Source organism: Rhincodon typus, chromosome 28 (genome assembly GCF_021869965.1).
Source record: "Rhincodon typus isolate 14 chromosome 28, sRhiTyp1.1, whole genome shotgun sequence".
NCBI classification, from domain to species: Eukaryota; Metazoa; Chordata; class Chondrichthyes; order Orectolobiformes; family Rhincodontidae; genus Rhincodon; species Rhincodon typus.
Window position 1 is genome coordinate 40472178 of NC_063359.1, and position 23540 is coordinate 40495717.

Here is a 23540-nt window from a genome sequence, read left to right on the forward strand (position 1 = left end):
TATCTCTTTCATCTCCTTGAAGCAGTTTTATGACTGAACTTTGTTGTCAGAATGTTCCCAGAAGATGAAAGGGACTCGAGGCTGGTCATCTTACACTGGGCCAAAGCAGGTGGCTGGAGTTGCCACATGTAATTAACCTGGAGGGAGCCTGTAATTATAATCAGAAAACCTGCAGGGAGCCAACACTCAGCACCACCTCAACCACAAAGGCAGCACTTCACTGTACATTTAACATGGATACATAGATATGACCTGTCACTGGTGGGACAGCTGCACGTCCGCCCCAACCTCCTCACCAAACACCATCCCCAGTCACTCACAGATTTATTTTTGTCGTCTGGTAAATGGGCTTCAGTCTTCCTGCTGGGCCGCAACCAGCTCAGCCAACCACCCTGCAAAACAAAAAAAAAAAAAAAAAAAACAGTAATACTCTTGATTCCATATCTGGAGGTGGGACAATATAGAAGGACCGTCACCTGTACCGGCCATGGAAGCATTTGATGGGGACGGTGTAGAGGGATCTTTACTCTGTATCTAACCCCGTGCTGTCCCTGTCCTGGAAGTGTTTGATGGGGACCGTGGAGAGGGATCTCTACTCTATATCTAATCCTGTGCTGTCCCTGCCCTTGAAGCTTTAATGGGGATGGTGTAGAGGGAGCTTTATTCTGTATCTAAACCCGTGCTATCCCTGCCCTGGGAGTGTTTGATTGGGACAGTATAGAGGGTCTTTACTCTACCCGTGTTGCACCTGTCCTGGGAGCGTTGGATGGGAAAACATCAGACATCTGACTGGCATTTTCCTCACCAACATCAAGCCCACTTCAACATCTTCCCCCTGCCATGCAAAGCTTACCAGCAGATCCATGGATATGATCACCCTCCAACACCCACCTGGATTTGGAACGTGATCATCTTCCTCTTCTCCAGAAAGCAGAGTGTTTAACAGTGGGTCATGACCATTCAGCCCTCTGTGCCTCTGCCAGTTATTTAGCTCTCTAGTTAATGTCACTCACTCACTGTCCTCATTCTTTCCCAATAGCTCAAGAAATGTGGATCCTATCAGTATTTAACTAATTCCCTTTGAAAGCAGATTTGACTGACAGGGAACATGTTGTAAATCGCTGTAACAATGAAACAATGAAAACAATTCTCATCTGACCCCAGGTCCTTCCACAATTTCCTTACATCCCTTCAGTTATGGGTTCTTCTGCCACTGGAGAGTTTCTCCTTATTTACTCAGTCAAAATCCATCACAATTTTCAGCACTCATATCCAATGTTTTATTACCCATCTCTGCTCTAGTGCTTATATCCTGGGACTTCCCCAAATATTAGAGGCCCAAGGACTGTAGCTGCAGGATAGTGAGTGATAAATGTCAGTGTCACAGGAACAGAGGCAGAGGCAGCACTGGGGAAAGAGATACTGCTACTGAGAACCTCTCTCTACCTTTGCCTTTTTGGTCTCCGGTTCCTTCCGTCTGGGTTCCTTTTTCGTTTCCGGGACTGTGTTGGCGATCGTCTCTGACGGAGGTGGGAGGGTTGACTGGTTAGCCGCAGACGGGTGCCTCTCTCGGCCCATGCTGTGGGCAGATGACTCGGAGGTGGTTCGTGAGCGTCTCCCATAGGGCTGAAACAGAGTATTCTAACATGAAACCATCGCAGACAAGTACAGTTTGAGCCCTTGGCAGCAACTCCTTCAAATTGAAACACCCCCCCCTTCTCATTCTCCAATCAAAGACCAGCAACCCACTCTGTTAATTGGCATAAACCAGGAGTCCCAGTGTGTGGCAAACACCTCAGGAGCAGCATTACTGCACTCTGGGGCTGCAAGGCCAAAAGAAATGCTAGCTCTAATGTGTCTCAGCACATCTTCAAACATTCCATCGAACGTAATGATAATGAGCTGCTTCCCCAATACCACAGTCCCTTCAAAACCCCAATCAATTGAAAAGCTCTAAACTGAGTTTGATAGAATTTTGTTGGGTAAGATAAGTTAACCAAAACTAAACGGAGCTGAGATCCAGATCAGTCAAGGTCAAACTGATCGACAGAACAGGCTCAAGTGGCCAAATGGCCTCCCTCTGTTCCCATGAAATACAGGCCTAAGTACCCAATAACCCGCAACACAATAATGAGCAGCTTCCCTTTTCAATGGGCTGGGGGGGGGGGGGGGGGCGAAGCGAAGAGAGGAGAGGGAGGGTTAGGAAGAAGTGACTTTGGGCCTACTTTCCTAAAGCCCTCACCCCATGGAAGAGTTCACAATAGACCAGGGAAATGAATGTCTCAATGATCCCATTATTTGATGATTTTAATATTGTACCTCCCCCTCCAACCAAATCTTGCTCCTAGATGGGAATTATTGGAGGGAATGTCTGCAGCACATTACTAAGAAACACATCCAGGAATAGAGAGAAGTGATGGAGTAACAATTCCAAACTTATTCCTCATAGCCCTAGATAAAACCGAGGAGCATACATTCACATATACTTTGATCCACTCTACTGAGGAGCAGTGTGCAGAAGCTCACACTTTCCCCTCAATCGAAGGAGAGAGATCTGGGGAAAGAACAAGGTTTTGCTGTACACTGCAACCAGCCCCTTACCTGCAGGCAACACGTAAGAACAAGATGCGAACCCACCCTGCAATCTAACACCCGTGCAAAGATTGTTAGCAAGTGGACTGAGGTTACAAGAGTTAATGATTGGATGGCAGAAAGCAGGAGGCAGAGTGGGATGGGTATGGAAGGGGATAGAGATGGAAGGAGGGAAAGCATTGATCACACTGCCCCACCACCAGATGATTAATAGTTAAGAATGGCAAGTAAAGCACAAGGACCCTGACACAGAGGCATCAGGTATTGCGTACCATGTGCAAAGACGACTGAGACGTCGACCTCGATCTTCTTCCAGGAGCCTGGTTCAGACACAAATGTTCAGCCATGTTAACCACATGCTGCTGCACAAACAGTTCAACAGGCTCACCTTCATAGTCAGTCAGTGCAGAACACACCATGCAGCCCAGGCTGAAACGCCAGTGCAAATTTTTAGCATTCTGTTTGTCAAATCTTTATTGCTGCAGTAATAAAACCTCAGCCTTGCCACTGTTGAAATGAAAGCATTTACTCACTGTGCATTTTGTTTAAGACTCAATATATAACTTGTTAAAGCAAGTGTCAGGTCTTCTCCTCAAGCAGGAGCTCTCCCTGTTGATTCCGTCACACTGCACAGCTCCAGGGAAGTCCAAAAGCAATACCCACAGGTCCAAAAGCTTGGGAGAGGAGGGGGAATGGGTGAGGGGGCTTTAGCTGCAATACATTCTACAGTTAGATTGCCTGCTGATACTATGTACCAAAAAAAAAGCCACTTGGCTTTAATCCAGTAAAGTTAATGCCTCTCAGAGATACAAGGAGGAGACTAAGGAAATGAATCTTCTCCCTCTGGAATTTCAAAGAGAGGGATAAACCACGTGCATCATTAGAGTCCAAATGATAGCAGTGACAATCAGGAATCTAGCCAAACACTTGCACTTGTTAGTACAGCCAGCAGTAAAATGAGCCCACAACAGAAACCTGCTACTGTTGGCATGTGACCAACTGGAGTCTGTAATCAGGGATCAGTTTATGCAGCCTTTAATAAAAAAAAAGCAAGTTTCAAATAGACTGCAGCGGCTAAAATACAGAATTAATCTCAGGGAAGTACAGTTTGGATAATACACACAAGAATACTGAAGAGGTCCAGATCCCTGTGTGTAACCTGCCCTGAACAACCTGACTCAGTCAGGTTTACCTACTCAATAGATCACTCTACCAAGAGTGCATTGTGCACAGGGGATCAGCAGTACATATATTTTATGGAACTCAGCTTTGCATAAGGAGCTTTGTACCCCACGCAGACAAGCTGGAGACTGTCTTTTAGCACTTGGGCCACCTCCCAGACAGAGTCCAACAACAGGAGGCTGCAGCTCAAGAGGGTGCAAGACTGACATCCACCTGAGGGGCTAATTGCAGAGAGGATGGGGGTGGATTACAAGAGGCCAACCTTCACAATACACTGTGGAGATCAGTCTATCAGCAGGGACTGGGAAGGGCAGGGTGGTTAAACAGATGAGTGAACGCATCCCATACCCTGCAGGGATTCCGTCGCTGTGGATGCCTCACCAATATAGCATTGGCCAGCTGAGTCATTAGGTCTTTTATACTGAGCACCAGAGGGGTGGGGGGTCTACCAAGGTAATCCCCAATTAATGCCTGCCTGAGTGCAGGAAGGAAATGGCAAATTGCCCAACAGTTTTTAAACCTATAAGTAATTTTGGAGATGAATCCAGGCAGCATTACCATTTTGACCATGTGATCATAGAAATCCTGCTGTCCACTTTCCCCAAAGCTGGGTCTTTTAGGTGACATCTGATGATTGACGGAATTACATTCTGGAGAGTGTGGGGGGAAAAGGGAAAAATAATTAGTATACAGGAAGGAAAAAACAAGTTTCTGCCCCCTCAAATTCATTTTGTAAGTTACAACTGTATGGGGGCAGTCAATCATGATTGTACTAGCTCTTTGCTAAAGCAATCCCAAACTAATGCTACAGCCCATTGCCCTGTATCAAGTCCGAAACTAATCCCATTGACCTTTGCTTAGTGTCAACCTCATTCTAATTCTACTGCCAGGAACCCGATATCAATCCCAAACAGAACCCACTGCTTGCTTTCTCTGCGTAGCCCCATATCAATCAATGCTTCTTCCCCATGCCATTGTTTAAAAAGTAGTGGAGGGAGGGGTTACTTGGAGCATCTTGGCAATATCGATCCCTCAAACACTGTCAGGATGTAATTGTCATTACCACAGTGCTGTTGATGGAATCATGCTTAATGGAAATTGGCTGCTGCAATTCCTACATCATGTTATAAAGACAATTCATTATTTTTTCGTTGGGGGATTCATCTTAAGGAGATTGTGAACGGTGGATGGCTTTGGAATAGCTGAACCTGATCATTTTTAAAAGGATCACTATAAAGGACACTGGGACTTGTCGTTGAGGGTACCTTTTTTGGAATTCACATGGTTTAAGCTAACTGCTTGGACTTGTTCACTGGAAATGGCTATTGGCTATCAGCAATCAAGTTTAATTTGGATATTATTTGAGTTCAGCCTGGGTAAAGTCTCAGAAGGAAAAGATACCCAGCTCGTCCTCTGCCTTGCTGAGAAAATCCTTTTGGGGAATTCAGCATGAGATTTGTAAAACTAACACAGCTGTTCTGCTGAAAAGCATGTGAATTCTCAACAGTTCCTGAAGGAACGATATCTGGAAAAACCCCAGCGACAACTGCCTGCCAGGATGCCCACTGGCAGCCATCTTCAACATTTCACATTTTATTGCTTTTCCTTCAAGAAATAATAATTATTGATCAGTGTCTTATTTTTCTCCTCAGAATTAATCTCGCAGGGAAGCATTTTTAAAAAAACATTTTTAATGGTGCATGTTCATATGCGTTAGGCTATTTAAAAAGGTGCATATATTTATAACAAGCTATCATTTCGAGTCTAGATGACTCTTCAGAGCTGAAGTGAAGTGTGGAGGGAACAGCATTAACGCTATAGTTTTTTTTGGGGTGTAGGGTGCTGGTGGAGAAAAGATGTTGATAGTTCGGATTAAGGTGATCACTTAATCTGAACATTCTCACATTCTGATCACTTAATTTGAACTATCAACATCTTTTCTCCACCAACATCCTACACCCACTGCCCCCACCACCACACCCCCGAACTATAGCAGAAATGCTGTTCCTTCGACATTTCACTTCAGCTCTGATGAAGAGTCATCTAGATTTTAAACGTTAGCTTGCTCTCTCCCTCTCCATGGATGCTGTCTGACCCACTGTGATTTCCAGCATTTGTTGTTTGCAGGACAGATTCCAGCATCTGCAGTAGTTTGTTCCCAAATATATTTATACTTACCTATTCCAAACTGTGTTAATTAGCTCTACATTTTTGCCAAGTTTTGTTTTCACACTAAATCAATAATTTTGTTGCTTATTAGAGAAACTTCACTGATTTCTTAAAAAAAAAAATTCTACCACCTAATATAGAGTAAGTATATAACTAGTCACATTGACAACTGGGTAAATATTTAAATTCATCTTGTGACCAGCAGAGTAATGGGCATAGTGAGAGGCAAGGCACACTCTAACCTCAATTGTAACAATCACAAGAGTAGCTATATTTCAAAAAGAACTTCATTGGCTGTGAAGTGCTTGGGGATGTCCAGAGATGGCAAAACACACTACAGAAATGCAGTTTCTCTTTCAAAGTAGCACAAATCTGGTGAACTTGTTTAGATATTCAAGCAGGAGAATAAATTTAAGACATGCATCAGGGTTTCAACCCAGCAATCCACCTCCACCCCATCCCCTTGTCCTATCCATGGTTACCATCCTGTGTACGAACCTGTGTTCTCAGGCACCTGCTGCTCCAGCACAGTCTGCAGAACCTCTGTGGGGGGCCCCGGGGGAGATCCAGATGGGGCTGTCGACAGGGGACCTTTAGCTGGCTCACAGGGCTGCTTGAAGGCAGAGTGGGTAGACTGTCCTGGGAAGCCAGGCAAGGCTTGGGTGGGTGAGTACATGGGAATTCCGCTGTCTGTCATCGGCTGCGGGGGCGGGGCCACTGTTGGCCTGCCATCCAGTACGGTGTGTGGAGGGGCTGCAAGGAAACCAAGCACATGCACAGGAAACAGGAAGGAGCAAAAGGAACAAGCCGCAGACAGTCGGCCCCTCCTCAAATCTGCTGCATAAGAACAGGTGGTGGCGATTCAGCCCTCCTGAGCGTGTTGTCATTCTGTGAAATCACAGCTGAAATAAAACCTTAACTCCAGTTCTCCCAAAAAATAAATGATCAATCTCAGTTTTGAAATATTTAATTGATCCCTCCCAAGCATCCACAGTCGATTTTTGGAGATGGGAGGGGATAGTGAGGCAGAGGTGGTGGGAGAATTCCGGTTTCTGCACAACTCTGACATCACCCTCGTACAACCTGGCTGTAATTTTAAGTTTAGGTATAGAAAAGAAGCCTTACAGTGTGGAAACAGGTCATTTGGCCCAACAGGTCCACACCGACTCTCCAAACAGCATCCCACCCAAACCCATCCATCCACCCTAGCCCTGAAACCCTGCATTTCCCATGGCTAGCGCACCTAACCTATACATTCCTTTAGCATGGCCAATCTCCTAATGTGCATATCTTTGGACTGTGGGAGGAAACCGGAGCATGCGGTGGAAACCCACGCAGACACAGAACGTGCAAACTCCACACAGTCACCAGAGGGTGGAATTGAACTCAGGTCTCTGGCACTGTGAGGAAGCAGTGCTAACCACTGAGCCACCGTACCGCCTTCATGTATGGAACAACTTAAAATGAACTCAAGCTGTTTAACTGAATGGCAGCACACTTTACATTTAAATATATTCCTGCAATATATAATTGCGTACAGTTCTGGTCACCGCATTATAGGAAGGATGTGGAAGCATTGGAAAGGGTGCAGAGGAGATTTACCAGGATGTTGCCTGGTATGGAGGGAAGGTCTTATGAGGAAAGGCTGAGGGTTTTGAGGCTGTTTTCGTTAGAGAGAAGAAGGTTAAGAGGTGACTTGATAGAGACATACAAGATCATCAGAGGATTAGATAGGGTGGACAGTGGGAGCCTTTTTCCTCGGATGGTGATGGCTAGCACGAGGGGACATAGCTTTAAATTGAGGGGTGATAGATATAGGACAGATGTCAGAGGTAGGTTCTTTACTCAGAGAGTAGTAAGGGCGTGGAATGCCCTGCCTGCAAAAATAGTAGACTCGCCCACTTTAAGGGCATTTAAATGGTCATTGGATAAACATATGGATGATAATGGAATAGTTTAGGTTAGATGGGCTTCAGATTGGTTTTCACAGGTCGGCGCAACATCGAGGGCCGAAGGGCCTGTACTGCGCTGTAATGTTCTATGTTCTATGCTCAATTGGAGAGAAGTCTCCAGCCTTGTGGCTGGAAGTTCTCAGGAAAGGGATGGCAAGGCCAGCATTTATTGTCCAGTTTGGAGGGGAACAATGTTGTTTACCTAGGCATGCTGCCCTTGCCCTCTAGGATCAGAGGTCAAGTTTAGAAGGCCTCAAAAATCACATGATCCCTTTGACTTTGTAGATCATTCTTGCATGGGGTGTGGCATCACTACCAAAGTCAGCATTTGTTGCCTGTCTCTCACTGTCCTTAAGATTGATTCTTTAAGGCTTGTTTAGACAGCAGTCAAGAGTCAACCTTGTGGTGGGTCCAGACCAGAGATTTCCTTCCTAAAGTACATTAGTGTAACAGAAAGGTGTTTACTACAACAGTTACATTGTCACCATTAGACTTGCTTTTAATTCCAGATTGTATAATACAAATTTCACCAGCTACTGAAGTGAAATTTCAATCCATGCCTCAGAACGTTAGCCTGAGTCTCTGGATTACCAGTCCAGTGATAATACCACTAAACTACCAACACCTCACTAATCTCACATGGGTCAACAGTTTTCTGGACACGTTCCCAATTTTTTCTTGTTTAAAGTTACTTTAATTTTTAATTTTTTTATTGACTTCTTTAAACCTTTCTATTCCACTGCATCTGGTCGTCATCCACTGCATGAAGAACCTTTTCTCACATATCTAATTTAAACATTCCCCTCTTACTTTAAACATTACACCTGGTTGCACTGATATTTCCACCTGGGAAAAAGACTCCCAACTATCCATTCTGCTCATAAAATTAAGTACTTCTACCAGTTTGGCCCTCAGCCTCTGTTACTCTAGCAAAAACAATCTAAGTCCGAACTCTCCTTATAGCTAATACACTCCAATCCAGGCAACGTCACTCAGAGACAGCAAAAACTGCAGATGCTGGAGTCAGGGTCGATACAACGTGGAGCTGGAGGAACACAGCAGGTCAGGCAGCATCAAAGGAGTAGGAGAGTCGATGTTTCAGGCCTAGATGTCCTGATCAGTCCTGAAGGAGGGTTAGGCCCGAAACATCGACTCCCCTACTCCTCTGATGCTGCCTGACCTGCTATGTTCCTCCAACTCCACACTGTATCAATCTCCTGCTAAACCTCTTTTGCACACTCTCCAAAGCCTCCACATCCTTCCTACACTATTGTGACCAGAACTGCATGCAATACTCCAAATGTGGCCTAACTAAAGCCACAATATGACTTTTATATTCAATGCCCTGATTGATGAAGGCAAGCATGCCATATGCCTCATTTTGCCACTTTCAGGGAGCTTTGGACTTGCACCCTCTGTATGTCAATCCTCCTAAGTGCCATGCCATTTACAGTACACTTTTCTCCTGCATTTGGCCTCCCAAAATGCATAACCTCACTTGTTCAGATTAAACACCACTTGCCATTTCTCCACCCATCTTTCCAACTGATCTATATCCTGCTGTATCCTTTGACAATATTCCTCACTATCTACAACTCCATAAATTTTCATGTTGTCTGCAAACTTACTAATCAGACCACCTACATTTTCATCTGAATCACTAATATATATTATAAGCAGAGACCCTAGCACTGATACGTGTGAAATACAACTGTCACAGACTTCCAAACAAAGAATCACCCCTCCACAACTATCCTGTGTCTTTTACGACCAAGTCAATTTTGCACCCAACTCACCGTGGATCCCATCTGACTTAATCTTCTCGATCAGTCCACCATGACGAACCTTGTCAAACTCTTTAGTAAAAGTCATTTGTTAACTGTCCTATCCTCTAATCATCTGTCGCTTCCTCAAAAAGACACGTTTAAGAGAAAGCTAGACCAGCCCAAAACAGAAAGGAATCAAAGGATATGTCAATCGGGTTGGTAGCCAATCATATGGAGCACAAAAACTAGCATGCATCTGATGGGTTGAATGGTTTGCTTTCTGTCGTTATGATTTAATTCTACATTAAATGCTGAAGGGTAAAGGGTGGGGAAAGCAGGCAGAGCCTTGTCCCCTTCAGATACCTGGTGGCATGAGCTGCACTCCCAGCATTCCAGGCATTCCTGGCAATCCTGTGTCTGGAGCAAAGGATGTCATCAGTGGATTGTCCACGCCCAAAGCCTCCTCATGGGAGCCTGTCGCTTGCCCATCTGACTGGCTGACCTGGTCGTACTCTGAACTGGGAGTGCTGGAACAGAAAGGCTGAGGTGTAGCTCTGCCTGACCTGCAAACAAACGCACCATCCTAGAGAGAGAAAAGCAAATAGAATTTTAAGAAAAGAGAGGGTGTGGTAGTGCGAGAAAGAGGAGCCCACTCCCAGACAGGGGACAGGTGTAATCTCACCTTCAACTGGCTTTCAGTTTGTCTGAGCTGTTTAATCCAATCCGGCTCCACATGCAACTCCTGCTCTGACCGCTCCTTCAACTGAGGGTCAAAGAATCGCAACCGGGAGGAAATCTGCTCAGGAACAGCGTAGAGGGCAGTGAGGAGAGGCAAAAGAAAATATTCACCAACTGTGACTCAGGTACCATCCCTGTAATAGCCCCTATCGCCCACCTTGCAGACAGATTGAAACTCACCCTGAACAAGAGATCCCCAAAATACCAGGAGATTAACAGCATCCAACTCAAAATGATGCCCATTCTCAACTTTTGAAGAAAGAAAAGCCAGGCTGGTTTCCTTCCCCCTGAGCTCAACTGCAGTTCACCCCCTCATCCCCCAACCCCACAGACTAAGATTAATAGATAAATTAACAGTGTACCTGAGGTTACCTGGTCCTTTCCGGCACTGGAGTGCATTAGTCAAGCTGTTAGATTTACGCTGGAGTCACAGCACAAAGGAGCCATTTTGCCCTTCTATTGTATTTTTGCTCCACGCGAGCCTTGCCCCAGCCCCTCTTCCTCTCACCGTATCTGTATATTTTTCTAGTCCTCCCTCTCTCACGCATTTTTCCAGCGTTCCTTTAATAAATCAATACTATTCACCTCAACCCACTCCTTGTAGGAGTGAGGTCCACATTCTCATCATTTTCTGGATAAAGATGTTTCTCTTGAATTCTTGATTGGATTTATTAGTGATTCATTTTTAAGAATTAAAACACAACAATACATTCATCCTAAATGTCTCCATACCTGAATAAGCTGGCTCAAGAACACTGCTGAGTAATATAGTGGATTCTTGAGAACAGTCCTCGCGATGACCTCGCAGTAGTGAAAGGCTTGTGCGGCTAAACCCATCTCAGCCAGTCTGCAGGCATAAATAAACTTAAATACCTGTGAAGAAAGGAAGTGAATTACAAATCATACATTACAACCTGTGCTCGGTCAAAATGCAATGATACAGTCACAGATCAAATCAATGGGCGACGGTAAAGGTGTGGGTGCAAGAGCACGGTAAACATGAATGTACCTGAAAGTTAGGGAGGAAGCAGACTTGGTTGCCTAACGCCTGTGCATATTCGTATGCCTCTGTGCGCTGGATGGCCCCATTTGAAGCAAACTTCAGAAAGGACCAGCTGGAAACAGTAAAGAAACATTTCAAAACAACATTAAAAAAAAATACACAGGCAAAACTTCTGATCTTTTTCTCCCCCTCATTATAATGAATGAGTGATATGAGGGGGTTCTGCTACACACAAATAGGCAGTATATCAAATGAAAGATTCTGCTCAGGAAAGCGCTGCATCCCTTAACAGTTCCAGAATGTCAGCCTATAATATTTCTTAAAGTTCCAGAACCGTGGTTTTGGTGAGATTGCTGTCAACAAAGCCAAATAGGCAGATGCAGAACAATGCCACAGAACTGAGGAGCCCAGATTATGGAATAGTTTTGCTAGAGCTAAGTCAATATGCATTATAAAGGACAGTTTCCTCTGTTAAATGGTTAAAGAGATCTCAGGAGACGCAAATACTGTCCTGAATACAATCCTCAAAGCTCCACGGAGAAAAATGAGGAATTCTGCTCACCCACACTAGGACCTTTCAATGTCCTCCAAAGATTTCAGCACAAAGTCCAGGACAGTACTCCCAGTGCAGTTATAAGCTGCTCTGTTGGAGGTGCCATCTTTCAGTTAGGACTTTTAAGCAAAGGCCCCTAAGCAGATATAAAAGATCGCATGACATTATTTTGAACAGCAGGAGATGCTCTACTGTGCCCTTGTCATTATCTATCCAACAACTAATATCTTGTCATTGCCACATGCTATTTTGGGCAGCCTGTTGTGCACAAAATGGTTGCTGCTAGTCCGACAGCGAGTCCATTTCAAAAAGTATTCAAATTGGTCATCAAGTTCGTTGGGAGAGTTCACTGGTGAGAAGTGCTATACAAGTGCAAGATTTAAAAAGGAAAACCTTGTCCTAGGATCCTCCCTCACACGAGATCTAAACCTGCTCTGCTCTCGTATTTTTGTGTTGAGTCAGGGTCAACATACTGGGCTTCACCAAGATGCTAGACAGTGAAAATGTGGGAGAAACCCAAAGTAGCTCATAATCAGACAGAAAATCCCAAACTCTTATGTTTGAGGCTGAGTTTGAAACAAAGGAACAGATGAGGCCAACCAGCCAGGAGCCAGTTTATTCATTCATTAATTTAGACGCTGGATGAACTGCAAAACTATTCACCCATCCTTACTCCATGTCCCTCAATATTTTTATCCAACTCTCAATCCCATACCCATGTTTTACCAGTTTCTCCATAAATTAATCTCAGTTATTCGCCTCAACCACTCCGAGAGTGTGGGTTCCATATCCTAACTACATTCTGGGTAAAAAATTTCTCTTGAATTCTCCATTGGTTTATTAATAACTGCCTTATATTGTTGGCCATTACTTCTGGACTGCCTTCTTTGAATTCCAGCAGGGCAACATTCAGCTATGATCCTAGGACCCAAATTAAACAAATCTGAGCTCAATCTCCAATAAACCAGCGAGTAACCAGCCTGCAGCTCATTTAACCCTCTTTATCAGGTGTCTATTTTTATTCAGAGGTGGCTCAGACACAAAATTCAGGGGAGAGGTGAATGATAGTGTTTAAGGGTTGAGGTTTCACACGAGGGAAACAGCCAACAGCCAAACAAAGAATCAGCAAGCATTCACAAGGACAGAGAATGATTGGGCAAGACAGAGTCAGAGTCAGGGATCTAGGTCTCCCAAGATCTTTTTAACTGTTTTACAGAGGAGGTTGTTCTCTATAACACATATCCAGCAGACTTAGCTCTGACAAAAATATTCCTCTATTTGGGCTGCACATTTCTTTGGCACGGATCGTCATCTCTCTGTCCATTTGGCTCGGACAGCAATCTCACAAAAGCCCCACTTTAAGATTGCAGGGATTTTAAAAAATATTACAGTTGAGGGGGATGCAGCACTTTCTAGAGCTGAATCTTTCAGTTGAGATGTCTGTTCATTCAGGTGACTGAAAATAAATCCCATATTCACTATTTGAATAGGAATGGAAAATCTCACTTCTGGCCAATATTTATCTTCTAAACATTCCTAAAATGAAACATGATTACCTGGTCTTGACCTCATAGGAACTCGCTGTGTACAAGCTGACACATTTGCCTACCGTAGTAAGTGCACCTCAAACCTACTCCACTGGCTGAAAAGAGCTTTGGGGTGACCCAGGGATGGGAAAGGTGCTATACGAATGATATTCTTTCTTGTCAAGCACAGGACCCATGAGAACTCACCTGTGGTTTGAGCCAATCAGAACGAGTTTGGTGGTTTTTCTGGTGTACACTCCAAATCCAACCTGAGCCATTAGATAGCAGAAATGAGAGGCATCCAACAGCCCCTTGGTAGCTGCAAGAGAAGGAACCCCACTGTCAACACCTTCACAATGTTTGCTCAGCCCTCAGACCTAGCAACCGGAAGCAGCTTTCAGCCCGTGTAACCTGTTCACCAATTCAATCAGAATATGGATGATCTCTACCACTGTCCCTTGCCCAGCAAAAATCCATCATTTAGTTTACAAGTTTCCAGTGACCCCCAGCTTCAACAGCTTCTTCAGGGAGAGAGGTCCAGATTTCAACAGTCTTTGTTACTACCAAGTATTTCCTGGGATTAGCATCCTAAAGAATCACAAGAATTAGGAGTAGGCAATTCAGCCCCTTGAACCTGTTCCACTATTTGATACAATCATGGCTGATTTCATAACTCAGGCTTTTATATTAAAGGAGGACATGGGGTTAGGCGGAGAAAGGAAAGGGTTGTTGATTTGTGGAAGGAAAGGTTTGGAAATCTAAAGAGAAACATCGGGCAATAGAACAGTAAGAATATTTAGGTAAAGGCATGCAGAATGCAACAAAAGAGACAGAGTTTAATGGAAGCAAAAAAAAATACAATTAAAGGTTCATTATTTGAGCATACAACCCATTCTAAAGCTATAGACAAATCTGTATTGCTAATAACAAGAGTTTTGATTAATCACTTCAAGGTCAGCCATGGTCTCAATGAACAGTACAGCGGGTTTTGGGGGAATTAAATGGCTCACACTTTTCAATGTGACCAAGGTTAGTGAATAAACAGTCCAAAGTGCAAAATTCAAAAAGACAAGCAGAACAGATAAAGGGAGTAGCCCTGAATGGATGCTGTATTACTGAGAAAGGATCTTGATTCATAAGAAAATAGAATCAGCATGGGTGACAATTAAAAATAGCAAGGTCAGAAGACACTTGTGAGAGCAGTTCATAAAGCCCCTAACAATAATTATTTTGTTGGACAGAGCATCAAGCAAGGCTTGGCAGGAAATAAACTGAGAAATATTTCAACAAATGGTGCAAGCTTTTCATCTTAATTTTGTTGCCTCTCTCTTAAACGCTCTCAAGGAGGTGGCCGTCAGATGCAAGTGTATCCACACCGCTGTTCGGAAGTCCGTAATACCGCACTCGATGCTATTAAGCTTCCTGAGTGCTGTTGAACTTGCTCTCAATCACACAATTGAAGAGTATGCCATCACACCCCTGGTTTGTGCCTTGTAAATTGTGGCTAGGCTTTGCAGAATCAGGTGGTGAGTTACTCACTGCAGAATACCTAGCCTCTGATCTGTTCTTATACAACTGAACCAGTTCAATTTCTATTCAATACCAACAAGGACAGGTGGGGGATTCAGCAGTGGTAATTTTATTAAAAATTTGCTAATGGAATATGGGCATCACCAAAAAGGCTGACATTTATTGTTCACCCCTATTTGCGGAGGGCAGTTGAGACTCAATCCCATTGCTTTGGGTTTGTAGGCCAGATCAAGCAAGAATTGCAGATTTCAATTTCTAAAGACCCATTAGTGAATTAGATGGGGTTTTACAACAATGATTACATAGCCACCATTCGGCTAGATTTTTTTTCTTTTAAATTGAATTTCACCATCTGCCACAGTGAAAGTCAAACCCCTTCCACAAAACATTAGCCTGGGATTTTAAGTTACTAGCCCAGTGACACTACCACTATACAACAGCCTCCAGCCTGCACCTTGTTGGTGATTGTCATTGCCTGACATTTGTGTGGCAGGAAAGTTACTGGCCACTCATCAGCCCGTGCCTGTAACCCGTCCAAGTTTTGCTGTATTCAGACAAGGACTGCTTCAATACTCGAAGCGTCGTGAATGATGCTTAACATTGCACAAATATCAGCAACCATCCTCATTTCTGACATTATGGAGAAAGATTATTTCAAAGGAACTGAAGATGGTTGGTTCTAAGACACTATCCCTAAGATCTCAGATGTCCTAGGGCTGCCCTCTATGAACCATACCCATTTTTCTTTGAGTCAAGCACGAATTCATCCAGAGAGCATGTCCCACTTCCCATTAACTTCAACTACCACCTTGGACAACTGCTACCTCAAAGGGCAGTCACTCCCTTCTTCCACACATCTTCATCAGAAGGAAGACATCTGCTAAATGCCAGGCCCTTTAGGCAGAAAATATCACTGGGAACGAAAAAGTGACAGAGGCTGAAACATGGGGCAGCACGGTGGCTCAGTGGTTAGCGCTGCTGCCTCACAGTGCCTGGAACCCAGGTTCAATGCCGGCCTTCAGCGACCGTCTGTGGGGAGTTTGCGTGCTCTCTCCGTGTCTGCGTGGGTTTCTGCCAGGTGCTCTGGTTTCCTCCCACAGTCCAAAGATATGGTTAGGTGGGTTGGCCATGCTAATTGCCCCACAGTGTCCAGGAATGTGCAGGCTAGGTGGACTAGCCATGGGAAATGCAGGGTTACAGAGATACGGTGCAGGCTGGGTCTGGGTCAGTGCAGATGCGATGGGCCAAATAGCCTCTTTCCACACTTTAGGGATTCAAAGGAAAAAGTAGCTGAACCAGAGCCAGAGCCTGGCGGGAGAAAAATGGGGACAATACACAAATATATTACAAAACTTGGTTGGGAAATAACAGCGGCACAGTCCTTTCATTCTGAGAGTTGTGGTTGGGATGAGAGGAGGGAAATGGAGAGTGAGGTACAGGATGGATTACAAGCTTCATGGATGGGGGAAGGAGAAAAAAAAATGCAAGGGAGAAGGTCCCAAAGGTCAGGACATGGTGGAGCTGTGACCTACCGAGTGTATCGCCCATTGTCGTGATGGTTTTCCTGTCCAGGTCTGGCCCATTGGAAAGGTTGGACAGCACCATGGCAAGGTGAGGTCGCCAATCCCCCCACCTCTCATCTCCACAACACTGCAATATAAGAAACAACAGACTTACAGACTGGCAACATCTTATTCCAGAGATTCATGGATTTATACAATGCCCCTAATCAAGCGATTTGTGGCTCAGTACATTAGTAACTAAAACAAGCTGGGCAGCATGGGCAACCCTCGAAGTATTTTCTTTGAAGCCAGTTCATAGCCCAGTTCTTCATTAAATTGATGGATTTTATTGGTGGTTTTTCAGTAGTCTCTGGTACCTAACAACACTAACAAGCTATTCAAACACAGTAAGCGTTATCACCAAGGCCAATAACGTCCTGCTATGCATTACCCAACCTGCCAATACCTGCTTTTCAGAAGAGGGCACTTGATACAGAAATGGTAGTGCAGTGATAAGTTTAGTAAATCCAGGGGGCAAACCCAGCTGTAGACAGTTTGAAAATTTGAATTTAAATTTTTAAAGAGTCTGGGAGTAAAATGTTGAAGTCAGTAAAACAACCACAAACCTGGCAGATTATCTTAAAAAACCAACTGTGTCGTTAATGCCCTTTGGGAAAAGAAACCTTGTTTTTTAAAATGTGCTCATGGAATGGGAATCACTGGCCAGACTAGCATTTATTTCCCAACCTAAGTGTCCAGAGGGCAGTTAAGAGTTAATCACACTGCTGTAGGAATAGAGTCAGAAGCCGGCCAGTAAGAATGGAAGATATCCTTCCCTAAAAGACATTAGTGAATCACACAATTTGTATGTCAATTGACAGGGGCATTCACTATGAGGCTTTATTTTAATTCCAGATTTTTTTTTACTCAATTCAAATTTCACCATCTGCTGTGGTGGGATTTGAACACATGCCCAAAACATTAAGCTGGGAGTCTGGTTTATTACTTTAATGACATTACCACTTCACCACTGCCTCTTCACTTGAGCTGGCCTGCTCTATATGCGACTTCAGTTCTACACCAACATGGGTGATGTTGAACAGTCCTCAAACAGGCTGTCAGCAGTATCAAATCCACCATTAACAATTCAATATGGAAGCTCACCTCCACTTTCTCAGGTCTACTATGGACAGGCAATAAATGCTGACTATACCAGCAATGCCCACACTCCAAGAATGAATTTTGTAAATGCAAATCAGAAAGTGAAAATTCAATAGAATTTCCCTGTACCTAACCTGTCCTTCAGAACGTTTGTTGGGGACAGTGTACAGGGGAGCTTTACTCCATATCTAAACCTGTGCTGTGCCTGCCCTGGAAATGTTTGATATGGATAATGTAGAGAGAGCTTTATTCTGTATCTAATCCCATGCAGTCCCTATCCTTGGAGAGTCTGACAGGGGGCATTGTAGACGGAGAGTTTTACTCTGTATCATCCCTATCCTGGGAGTGTTTTATGGGGACAGTGTAGAGAGCTTTACTCCATATCTAACCCTGTGCTGTGCCTGTCGTGTGAGTGCTTGACATGGATAATGTAGAGTGAGCTTTGTTCTGTATCTAATCCCGCGCTGAAACTTGGAGCATTTAACGGGGACAGTGTAGAGGGAGGTTTACTCTGTATCTAACCTTGTGCTGTTCCTATCCTGGGAGGGTTTGATGGGGACAGTGTAGAGGGAAGTTTAATCATGAGGTTCCATAGAAGTAACTTTAGCAGGACTAACCGTGGCTGCAGCTGGCATGCGCCCAGACATCAGCTGGTATACCGTCTGCAGAGGGTCATTGATAGGCAGACTGTTGGCAAACCTGAGTGAAGAGAAGAATGTTAATTATTAGTCTGTAAATATCACCGAGTAAATTTCATAAAACGTGCTGTATAGAAGTCAGTCCTTTCTTTGCTGCCCTGTGCCATTTATTTCCGGGTCCCTCTTCACCCCATCTAACACTTGGTCCAGTACTTGGAACTTTAACGACCCTCACTCCCTTCCCTGCAATGCCCACATTCCAGCACAAACTCCATAACAGCAGAAACTCAACTGGACTCACCACAAACACAGTGGCTACAACAGCAGGCCAGAAGCTAGGAATATTGTGATGTGTAACTCACCTCCTGACTCCTCAAAGCCTGTCCACCATCTACAAGGCACAAGTCAGGAGTGTGATGGAATACTCCTCACTTGCCTGGTTGAGTGCAGCCCCAACTACACAAGAAGTTCAACACCATCCAGGACAAAGCAGCCCACTTGATTGGCACCACATCCACAAACATCCACTCCTTCCACCACCCACACTCAGTAGCAGCAGTGTGTACTATCTACAAGATGCACTGCAGAAATTCACCAAAGATCCTCAGGCAGCAGCTTCCAAACCCACGACCACTTCCACCCAGAAGGACAAGGGCAGCAGATATATGGGAACACCATCACCTCCAAGTTCCCCTCCAAGCCACTCACCATCCTGACTTGGAAATATATTGCTGTTCCTTCACTGTTGCTGAGTTAAAATCCTGGAATTCCCTCCCTAATAGCATCGTGGGTCAACCTACAGCAGGAGGACTGCAGCAGTTCAAGAAGGCAACTCACCACCACTTTCTCAAGGGCAACTAGGGATGGGCAAGAAATTCTGGCCAACCAGCGACGCCCACATCCCAGAAATGAATAGAGAAAAAAAAAGAAAGCAGGGATTATAACATCTTGGGAGCAGAAGCTTCACTTTCCTTCCGAATTCTGAGGCAGACAACACCATTCTTGAAGGGGCAGGATTGAAGGCTCAATCAATGCAGGCAGGGCAGTGGCCCACTATTCGACCCAGTGAGTCATCACAGAGCTAGTACAGGAATACTGAACTTTAGAAAGCCAGCAATTCAACCCAACATGTTCATGCCATAGTTTCTGTTCTGTCTACCCTCTCCATTGTCCATTAAGGACAACCCTTCCTACATTGCAATGATAACCACACTTCAAAAAATACTTTAAGAATTTAAAAACCCCTTTAAAATATTTAATTGGCTATAAAACAATTAGACATCTGGTGGTCATCACATTAAGGAAATCTTTGTAAACATCTTCTCTACCTTTAACTTATCTAATCGCTTCATCCTTTTAAACACCTCTATCTGGTCAACCCTCACTTGTCTTTTCTAACTTTAATTCCAGTCAGTTTAATCTTTCCTGGCATAGAATCTCTCAATTCTGATATCATCCTTGTAATTCCATAGTGTACTTTCTCCAGTGCCTCTATATCCTTTTGCTAACTTGAGATCAGAATGCTTCAGTGCTTCTTGAGTAGTCTAACCAAGGGCCTATACAAGTTTGACATAACCTCTCTGCTTTACAGTTCTACCAAGCTGACAAACACAAAGGATAGGGTCGCATAATGCTGTAAATCTGCCCTACCTGGTCATAACCTTTGCATGCGTCCGACTGTCCATTTTGCTCGCGAGTAACAAAGCATGACCCCACAGGCCATGCTTCATGGCTGACTCCAAGGCATCCTGTAGACAGAGAAACCACACCAGTCAAAAGGGGGATGCCACAGATTCTACACAAATGAAAGCAAAATACTGCAGATGCTGGAAATCAGAAATAAAAACAGGAAGTGCTGGAGAAACTCAGCAGACCTGACAGCATCTGTGGACAGGGGAAAACAAGAGTTAGTGCTTCTAGTTCAACACAACTCTTCTTCAGAACTCCTAGTCAGACTCAAAACGTTAGCACTTTTTCTCTCTCCACTGGTGCTGCATTACCTGAGATTCTTCAGCAATTTGTTTTTATTGCAGTAAAGACTACGCTTTTTAAAATTTTACTTTATTAAGGATTGTGGACCTAAATGGGGAAAAAGGACCACTTTAAATCAAGGAGGAGCTCATGCACTTTTTAAAACACAAATTACTGGAACAGTGTTGCTTTTGCTCAAGCAGTGGGGGAAGGGATCCAAGACACTACAGCTTATTGGAGGGGGTGCTCAGGATGAGCTTCATGACTGAAACTGATTGGTTCATGTAATCAGAACTAGCTGCGGATGCCAGTAGTCATCTGCATGAAGGCAATTCTGATTGGCTCCTGGGCAGGTGAACAGCTTGGGTGTGAACAATCCAGAGGGAGAAGTATACAGACTGCAGAAGTAGGTGGTCTCTTCTGTAATGAAGTAACCAAAGCCTGGATGATAGCCAGATATTCTTGTTGTAAGCTGTTGCCTCCAACCAGTGACTACAGAATTCAAAGCATCAGGAATCAAGGAGATCAGAGAACAGAAAGTCAGGGAAAACAAAAGACAAGCTGATCAGATGGGCAGATAAATGGCAAACTGAATTCAATCCAGATGAGTGAAAGGTGATGCACTTGGGCATGGTAAACAAGCAAGGGAATACATGATGAATGGTAAGACCCTGGGAAGTACTAAAGATCAGAGGGACCTCGGTGTGCATGTTCACCAGTCCCTTAAAGTAGTGGGATAGGTGGATGCAGTGGTTAAAAAGGCATATGGGATACTTACCTTTATTGGTCAAGGCATAGAATTTGAGAGTAGGGAGATTATGCTGGAATTGTATAAAACTTTGGTTAGTCCACAGCGAGATTAATGTGTGCAGTTATGGAATCCACTTTACAGGACGGATGTGATTGCACTGGAGAGGGTGCATAAGAGATTTACAAGGATACTGCCAGAGCTCAAGTTTAAGCTTAGTTATGAAGAGATTGGACAGACTTGGCTGTTTTCCTTGGAGGGGAGGAGATGGAGAGGGGACATGATTGAGGAGTATAAAATTAAAAGGACCATTGATAGGGTAGACAGGAAGAACCTTATCCCCTTGATAGAGGAGTCAATGACCAGGAGGATCACTTCTGCAGTACTGTACAGTATCAGTCTCTTTATTAAACGGATATTGTGAATGCAGTGGAAGCAGTTCAGGAAAGGTTTACTAGACTAATATCTGCAAAGAGTGGGTTGCCTTATGAGGAAGGTTTGGCTGGCTAGGCTTGTACCCACTGCAGCTTAGAAGAGTAAGAGGTGACTTGATTGAAACATCAAGACCGTTGGTTGTCTTGTCACTGAATGTGTAGAAGACGTATCCTCTTGTGGAAGAATCTAAAACTAGAGGTAACTGTTTAAAGTGAAAAAGTCACCCATATAAGATAGAGAGGAGAATTTTCGCTTCGGGCTGCAAAGCTTTGGAACTCTACTTCCATCAGCTTTTCTGGAAGAGGGACTTTGATTTTTTTTTTTTTTAAAACAGCAGATGTAGATAAATTCTTGAAAAAGAAGGGGGTGAAACATAATTGGGAACAGGAGAGAATGTGGAATCATCAAATTGCCATGATCATATTGAATGAAGCAGATGAGGGGCTGAGTGGTCTATGTCTGCTCTGAAATAGTATATCTCTAGCACAGACGTTGCAGGTCCGACTCAGACTTTCACCTTCTTGCGGCCAAACAGCAGCAGTTCACGGAAGCGCTCTGTGTCCTTGACAGGGTTTTCTGCAGCGTTACCATCGAGAAAGCTGTCTGTGAAGAGGGAAGATTCATCCTCTGCACGTGGAACCAAGTCATTGTTGAAGTCAATAAGGTTTGCTTCATTGGGCGATTTGCCAGGAAGCCAAACGGACCGATGCTCCCGCAGTAGGAGTTCAGCAATGTCCGTTCCAATCACTGTCTGCAAGATACGTAAATGACATTAAAGCTGGTGTTTAAATTTGAAGAGTTTAGCACACACTAAGTTATCTTCACACTCTGACAAGGGTTTGTAGCCAATGGCAATAAAATTGGATAATACCAAGTAAACTAGATGTACAGGAATTAAAGAAAGAATCCCAATTTTCATTATCTCAGGAAATGCAAAAATATTTTGCACACTTTCTGAAATGGTCACCTTTAAAATAAGAAACGCAGCTGCCAACCTGTGAACATGTTCCTACATACAGCAATGCCCAGCTAACGGATTCTTTAGTGAGGTTGTTTGAAGGATCTGTATTGCCCTAACACACGGTAGAATTCTTTATAACAGTGCCATGGGATTTTAGCATCGACATAAACAGGGACTCAGGTTAACACCTCATTCCTCAGTACTACACTGACCGTGTCCAGCTCGTGCTCAGGTCTGGTGTGGGAATTGAATCTAAACCTCCCCAGTTGCTATGGTAAAGGGCCAACTCTCTGAGCTGTTTAGTGCTTACAACACTGGCAATATGCAGTTAATTCACACACTATTCAGCTCAGCGGGCCAAGGGCAAAGAGCCAACAGCTTCCCTGTTCTCATTTGTCATCTTCCTAAGACTAAAGGTGAGGAGAGACTAAACAGATTAACATTCCTCTTTATAAACAATTTGAAAGCTGTTAGATTAACTCCAATGTTGTAGTTATCAGCTCCTGTACGTGGGGAAGTAAAGAACACACTTCCGTTCTGACGTGGTATGTTTGAACAAATTGTTTACCAAACATTGCATATCAGCCATTAGCACTGGAGAACTTTTCACTGTGGAAGGCTCATAGTGCAGAGACTCACCCCATTCTGCCTGCACAGCAGCACAATCAGTTCCCATAACAGGCTGGCAGACTCCTTATCCAGAAGCTCATCATTCCTCAGGCATTCTGTGGCCTTGTTTTGAGCAAAGTTGATAACGTCAACTTTATGAGTCTCTTCCCTAAAGAAAAGTAATCAGAAAAGAACCTTGAACTCTTAAAACTCAATAATTAATAAACATGCACAAGAATGTGTAAGCAGCAGCTGGGTAGATCAGCCATGCATAAAATTGCAGGCAACCTGGTAATGTGGATCAGCAATTACTGGGAGATTGCAGATACAGTGAGAGGGCCTAAACGGAACTCCCTTGTTGACAGGATATAATCAGTAATGTTCCCTCAGGATCTACATTGGGATCTCAGATACAGTGTAAGACAAACCTATAGCATGCCTCATTGCACTAAGCAAACATGCGATTCTGGAGCTGTGGTCATTATGCGAATATTCCATTCTTAC

The 23540-nt window shown here is 44.0% G+C and overlaps 1 protein-coding gene across 3 annotated transcripts in view; it reads right to left on the minus strand.

Moving 5' to 3' along the window:
* Positions 1-59: 59 nt before the first annotated feature.
* The window catches only part of LOC109923355 (protein transport protein Sec16A-like), a 43632-nt gene continuing 20151 nt past the window's right edge, over positions 60-23540 (minus strand). For 2 of the 3 annotated variants that reach the window (XM_048613474.1, XM_048613473.1), the window contains exons 9-23: positions 23067-23205; positions 21984-22217; positions 19963-20060; positions 18292-18373; positions 16544-16661; positions 13689-13800; positions 11409-11514; positions 11132-11272; positions 10344-10457; positions 10025-10244; positions 6442-6696; positions 4333-4424; positions 2865-2912; positions 1447-1626; positions 60-392 (exon numbers count right to left, since the gene is read on the minus strand). In XM_048613474.1, the coding sequence (XP_048469431.1) occupies positions 198-392; positions 1447-1626; positions 2865-2912; positions 4333-4424; positions 6442-6696; positions 10025-10244; positions 10344-10457; positions 11132-11272; positions 11409-11514; positions 13689-13800; positions 16544-16661; positions 18292-18373; positions 19963-20060; positions 21984-22217; positions 23067-23205 (2134 nt within the window). In that variant the 3' untranslated portion in view covers positions 60-197. The remainder of the gene's footprint in view (positions 393-1446; positions 1627-2864; positions 2913-4332; positions 4425-6441; positions 6697-10024; positions 10245-10343; positions 10458-11131; positions 11273-11408; positions 11515-13688; positions 13801-16543; positions 16662-18291; positions 18374-19962; positions 20061-21983; positions 22218-23066; positions 23206-23540) is intronic. The other variant, XM_048613475.1, reaches the window with a different exon arrangement.